General features: G+C 37.8%; 1 protein-coding gene and 1 long non-coding RNA gene across 5 annotated transcripts in view; one reads left to right on the top strand and one right to left on the bottom strand.

Moving 5' to 3' along the window:
• LOC103519113 (sulfhydryl oxidase 1-like) overlaps window positions 1-6,413 on the top strand; it is a 14,866-nt gene extending 8,453 nt beyond the window's left edge. For all 4 annotated transcript variants that reach the window (XM_026830721.1, XM_026830720.1, XM_026830719.1 and 1 more), the window contains exon 3: window positions 4,421-6,413. In XM_026830721.1, the coding sequence (XP_026686522.1) occupies window positions 4,421-6,090 (1,670 nt within the window). In that variant the 3' untranslated portion in view covers window positions 6,091-6,413. The remainder of the gene's footprint in view (window positions 1-4,420) is intronic.
• LOC113471509 lies at window positions 2,121-3,183 on the bottom strand. Its single transcript, XR_003394182.1, has 2 exons — window positions 3,095-3,183; window positions 2,121-2,157 (listed from the first exon to the last, which is right to left on the bottom strand). It is a non-coding gene; the product is annotated as an uncharacterized LOC113471509 (long non-coding RNA).
• Window positions 6,414-6,579: the final 166 nt, after the last annotated feature.

Genomic DNA, 6,579 nt, shown 5'->3' with positions numbered 1-6,579 from the left:
CGCCCACGGCGGCCAATTTTTGGTCGAAAATTTCCTATCTTAAAATACTCCCCGTGTAATGACTTAATGAGGGATCATTAAAAAGTGTCCAAAAATTGAACTTTTTTTTTCTGAAAATTCGATCGCCTGCGGCGGCCAATTTTCGACTAAAAATTTTCTATCTTAAAATACTCCCCGTGTGATAAGGAATCATATAAAGTACCTATGAAAAAAATTGATTTTTTTTTTTCGAAGTTCGAAGCAACATTGACTTTGGTTGATATCTGGATGGGTGACTATCCGTTTTTTACCAAGTTGTTACAGTCGCGTCCTTGGAACATATCGGTATATCATACCAAATTTCATCGCTTTACGACAAACCTTTCTTGAGATATTTTGTTCACAACCTTTTCAACATTTTCCACGAAATGAGGGTTAAGCAACAATTACTTTTGTTAATATCTGGATGGGTGATTATCCGATTTTTGCCAAATTGTTACAGTCGCGTCCTTGGACCATACCGGGATAGTATACCAAATTTCATTTCTCTACGACAAACCGTTTTTGAGATATTTTGTTCACAACTTTCTACTTTTTCCCATTTAAACCTGTAGTACGTACGTACGTTACGTACAGACCATGGGCTAAAAACCACTTTTTTGGAATCAGGGGACCCCAAAACGGATATTTCCACCCATTTCCCGATTTTGAAAATTTGGACCGATTGCAATACTTTCTCATTACCTTGTATAGGTTCCCTATACGTAAGGGTAATAGAAAGTAAAAATGACCTTGAGTCATGAGATAATAACACTGTCATGTCATATGTCATAAGTTTATGACTTGTATTACGCACATCACGTCAAATAATACACCATAGACTTCTAGCAAAAACTATAAAGAGACCAGTAGACTGTCGGCTTCTAGCAAAACAGAAGGAATCTCAGAACTGTTTAAGCCGGTAAATACCTCAATATTTAGGTATCTAGCTAGGTAGGTACTAGGTATGTACTAAATATTTACTCATCTTATCACCAATGGATGAATGGACCCTTGAATGGTCCCCCAATTGGCTCTATTGTCTAACCTAACTGGAGATCTGCTTTGAGTTGTACAGGTTCATGTATGGTGACTAGAATTCTTTGATGAGTACACACTACATAATTATGAGTAAATACTACATAAGTAGGTACCTATACATAATAATTATTTATTATAAAGTATGTACATATGTACCTTCTATGCTTAGCCATAGAGACCCTCGTCCTCTGATTTGCCCAGGAACTGCTCACAGGCTGTCATCAGCATTTCCTCGTTTTGAGCTTGAATTTTAACCTGAAATCCATAAAGTATTATTATTAAATATCAATATTAATGAAACAGATTTCAGTATTAACCCTTATGAAATAAATAATAGAATAACGATGTCTCGAAAGTCGAAAGCCAGCCTAGTTTGTCGCTGGGAAGGTGGATGGTAGCACGCCTGCCTTGTAAGCACCTACGTCGCGGGTCGCGGGGCTGGATTTCTAGTATTTTTTTACTTTCTATTTACCTTCTTCTCCATTCGATTTCAGGACGATAAGACCTTCGTTGTGTTCTTTCGTTGTTATTTCAATCAATCAAAAAATACCATAAAAACTTGCCTGGGCAATTCCTGTGACAGATATAGGCACTCCTTGACTGGTGTAGACATTTTGACTTTGAACCTGTAGGGTCATGGTGTTGAGAGAAATCCTGAAATGCCAACAGGAGTATTTTGTATGAGCTTAACCTATCCTTTGGGGCAGTTGCCCCTACACCTAAGCCTCAGAGTGGGCTTTTTGTGTATGGAGTTAAGCGAGGTATAGGTATAGACTATAGATAAATCAAATGGTTGTCAGACTACTCCATTTAGCCAGCGCCAGGGGCGCCGCAGTGCAGCGATAGCATGCTGAATGCATCACTTCCCAGTGGATCACTGGAGTTAAGGAACGTTGCGCGTGGTTTATATCCGGAACCTACTATCTGGATAATCGCATGCTACTGGCTATTTTCGGCCCCACTCAGGCTGGACCAGATTACATAATTTAAGAAGTCGGGTAGCTTGTCGCCAAATAGAGGGTAAAAGATATAGGCACTCCTTGACTGGTGTAGACATTTTGACTTTGAACCTGTAGGGTCATGGTGTTGAGAGAAATCCTGAAATGCCAACAGAAGTATTTCGTATAAGCTTAACCCATCCCTTGGGGCATTTGCCCTTACACCTAAGCCTCAGAGTGTGGGCACTTTTTGTGTATGGAGTTAAGTGAGGTATAGGTAGATAAAACAAATGGTTGTCAGACTACTCAATTTAGCCAGCGCCAGGGGCGCCGCAGTGCAGCGATAGCATGTTGAATGCATCACTTCCCAGTGGATCACTGGAGTTAAGGAACGTTGCGCGTGGTTGATATCCGGAACCTACTATCTGGATAATCGCATGCTACTGGCTATTTTCGGCCCCACTCAGGCTGGACCAGATTACATAATTTAAGAAGTCGGGTAGCTTGTCGCCAAATAGAGGGTAAAACCCCCGTCATTAAAAACCCTGGTACCTACCTAGTAATACAGAGTGATGTTAAACCCCTATAAAAAAATACTTTTTTTCGGGTTGAAAGTTGAAAAAGAAATAAATTGATAAGAACAAAAGTTACTGTGACCTTTAGAAAGGACAATGACCTCAAGAAGAGCTTAGGTTGGATATTCTTATCAGATCTCACATTTCCTCTTGTAGGTATATTTCCTTTGAATCCTTAGCGTTAGATATAACAAAGTCTCCTCCCTTTCATCCCCGTTAATTCCTCGACTCTTTACTCGTATGTCTCTCCATTTCCCTCTACATATAAAAGCTGTAGGTAAGTCACGGTATTCGATAAAATTGTGAAAAGGTATATTTATGCCATTTGATGGAAAGGAACTTTTTTTGCCAGCGCTGTTTCAGATGATACCTACGTACCCAATCAGAAAATTTTACTATATCAGTCGGTACTAGTACTCTGTAGTTGGGAAAGATCGCTACCTCCATAGTAATTCCCCTAAACCCTAAACTAATAAAAGTATAAAGATAGCTTCACCAAAAACAATAATCTGTTCTACTCACCTTTGAACGCATTGTATTGAGGGCCAAACAAAGGCTCTTCCTCCTGGGACCAGCAAAGGTTTGGTGTGACAGCATCCTAAAAATAAGGAAAAATTTAAGATATATATTAGGAATTTATTAGGTCCAATAGTTTGGTACATTGGTAGGTGTTGTATGCGGACCTACCATGAAGGAACCCATTTCATTACGCACTTAAATCATTGATACTCTTACATACGGTAATATAGTCACCTATCGTGTATGTTTAATTGCTTTTAGTTCTTCTTCTTCTTCGTAAGTACCTAAATATCCAATTATCCACTTATTTATATTAGGTAGTTAGGAAGGTAGTCACATAAAACCAAAGTTGTTTACAATGTCAAGTCATATTGTCATAGCATGGTTAGAAGTATCAGTACGAAAGTGAAAACGTACTCAAAATAAAATCAAAGCCATAAATCACGCCATAAAAAGTGAAAAGAAATGGAGAAAATTTCATGTGAGAAATCAAAGCTGGGAACTGGGAATCCAAATCCATACCAGTTGATTTCATCATAAATTTCTTTCACGCATTTACGATATAAGTGATTTTTTTTTTTTTTTTTTTTTTTTTTACTTTTTTTGGGGATACGTGGACGGTTTGAGTTAGGAGAGGATGGGAAGGTAGAGGGAAAGATAGAACTACGTGAGAAGACTTTTAAAAGCCTTAAATGCTAGTTGGGGCAAAATTTGGAACAATCTACGAACTTTGAAAACAATAAAATGTGTCTTTAATTAAAGTCTTTTTGAAAGTACCTACAAATCGTATATTTAATTAATTATGAATCTTAAAATGAAATTTACCCTTTTCTAGTACGGTACTTTCAAAGGATCATTTATTTTAGAATCAGGAGATCAACTTGCAAATTACTGAGACGAGATTCTCGAGGTAAACCCTCTCCCGTTATTTCCTTATAAAAGAACATATCAACTTATAGAATAGAATAGAATATAGAATATACCCTGCTTATACTGCCAGAATGAGACTGAAAAGTCCCTTATACACAAAAAGCCCGCTCCGAGGGTCCGAGGCTTAGGTGTAGGGGCAAACAGCCCTAAAGGATGGGCTAAGCTTCTACGAATCTACATAATCTCCCCATATCTTATGTAGGTATGTACAATAATTCTCCCATATTCCCTTATTTCTTGTAATATGCCTACACATCTCCCACCCCCATTCAGTTTATTCTCAGCATAAAAGTTATGATGTGCGAAGAGGCGCGTTTCGGAAAAGAGAAGTAATAAAAAATGAATGACGTAGGGGTGAGTAGGTACTTCTTTTAAAATATTATCACTTTGTGTCCACAGCTTGGAACAAAATTATCAAAGTTGGAGCAGTTGATTGTTCCAATGAAATGAACAGTGATTTATGTCGGGACTATGAAATTATGAAATATCCAACATTGCGGTATTTTGCTCCACACACCACTAAGGGTAACTATGGCATTGAATCAGACAAGTCCTACAATGTGGGTTCAATGAGGAAAAAGTTGATCAAAAAGCTCCTGAACACAACAGCTGCTGAGAACTGGCCTTCATTTTCTCTTTGGACTTCAGATGTGTATCATGTGTGGTCAAAAGTCTCCTCATCAGTTCAATATGCTGTGTTCTTTGTAGAACCAAAACCAAATGACAATGATGATAACAGTTTAGACAAAGGAGGTGTGGAATGTATTCTAGACTTGAGTGCTATTCCTGAGGTATTTACCACCAGGGTGACAGAGGGTAGTACACCTGCACTTCAGCTAAAGTTACCTGTTGTTCCAGGTATTGCTATTATGACTCGTAGCAATGACATTATCCCTATGACTACACCACAAAGTGACAATATCCGTGATAATAGTCAGTCTCAACATGACTTGAGATTACAAGCTGTGATGAAGTATTTGGAACTTCAAGGTGTGCATGTGCCAGCATCAAGTGAAGATATAAATGGTGAAAATAATGCAAAGGCCAGTGCTGCAGATGTGATTAGAGTGATAGAAGAAGAAATGAATCGTCCTGATCAAGAAGACATTGTGTATCAAATAGATTTGGAGACTGCCCTCCGCTACTCACTAGAAAGAGATGTACCACTCAAAGCTGCAGACATAGAAGGAGAGAGACTTGTTGCTCTTAGAGCTTATGTCAATGTTCTCACCAAGTACTTCCCATTTGATCCTAAAGGACGAAACTTTCTTCACAGCCTAAATACATCAATTGCTGAACAATCATTCACACCTGTTGAGTTCCAGAACCTGGTCCTTGACCTTGTCAATAAACATGATCCATTCCTTATGAAGAAAAAGAAAGACGCCTACATTGGATGCTCCAGTAGATTTTCAGGATTGAGAGGATATCCCTGTACTCTATGGACGTTATTCCACACATTGACAGTAGCAGCTGAGAGTAAACCTCATTTGAGTATAGGACACAAGGAAGTCATGAGAGCCATGCAAGGCTATATCAAACATTTCTTCTCCTGTACAGACTGTGCAAATAATTTCGCCAAGGAAGTAGGAAACCTAGAGGAGAGTATCAAGTCTCTGAATGATAGTATCTTGTACTTGTGGAAGACACACAACCATGTGAACTTCCGCCTTCATCAATATCCTGGAAACTTGACTGAAGATCCAGATCATCCTAAGATTCAATTCCCTTCCATTACACATTGTCCTCAATGTTATACATCATCTGGGGATTGGAATGAGACCGCTGTACTGAGCTACTTGAAGAATATCTACACTAAGATTAGTTACAAGGCAGTGACTGAAACTGTTTCTTCCTCCACACAGATACATACTCAAACAAAACGGGAAGTGGGTAACCAAACACCTCTTGTTATTGACACCAGGTATTTCAATATGTTTGACATTAGCCTCTGTGTTGTGCTTTACTTTGCATCGGCTGGGATTCTCATCCTAGTTGGACTCAAGTTCTGTCTTAAGAAATCTCACAGGAAGAAAAACTACATTTATGATGTACTAGGTAAAGCTTGAACCTACATTCCACTGTGTCACTTCTTCGAGTCGACCTAGTCTATTTCAAGGAAAATATTGACTGATGAAGTTAATCTGTGATCGCTGAAAATTGATTTGATTAATAATAAAATAAATTACAACATGATTGTCCCGGTTATAATACTGGATTTCTAGGTTTCTACTCGAAATAATTATTACCACTACTTTTTTCCACCCTGTAGATGTACCTGAAGAGGTATACAATTATTTCGTCTTTTCTGTTTATTTAAAGTTTTAAAAGTATACTTTCATTTGTCTGTTTAGGCTTTTTTTATTGTTTTTATCCGTTTCTTATAGGTAGCTTTGTACTTTTTTTTTTCTTTACATGGTTTATTAAATAAGTGTATAGGCTGTTCGATTCCTGTAAGGTATACCTAGTGGTTTTCACTAAAAACTTTTTTAGGAATCCAGAATTGCATAGAGGACTACAATCTATATTTTTTTTTTTTTTTTTTTTTTTTATTTTTT

Source organism: Diaphorina citri, unplaced genomic scaffold (genome assembly GCF_000475195.1).
Source record: "Diaphorina citri unplaced genomic scaffold, Diaci psyllid genome assembly version 1.1 scaffold2541, whole genome shotgun sequence".
Lineage (NCBI taxonomy): Eukaryota > Metazoa > Arthropoda > Insecta > Hemiptera > Psyllidae > Diaphorina > Diaphorina citri.
This window is presented reverse-complemented; position numbering and strand designations above follow the sequence as displayed.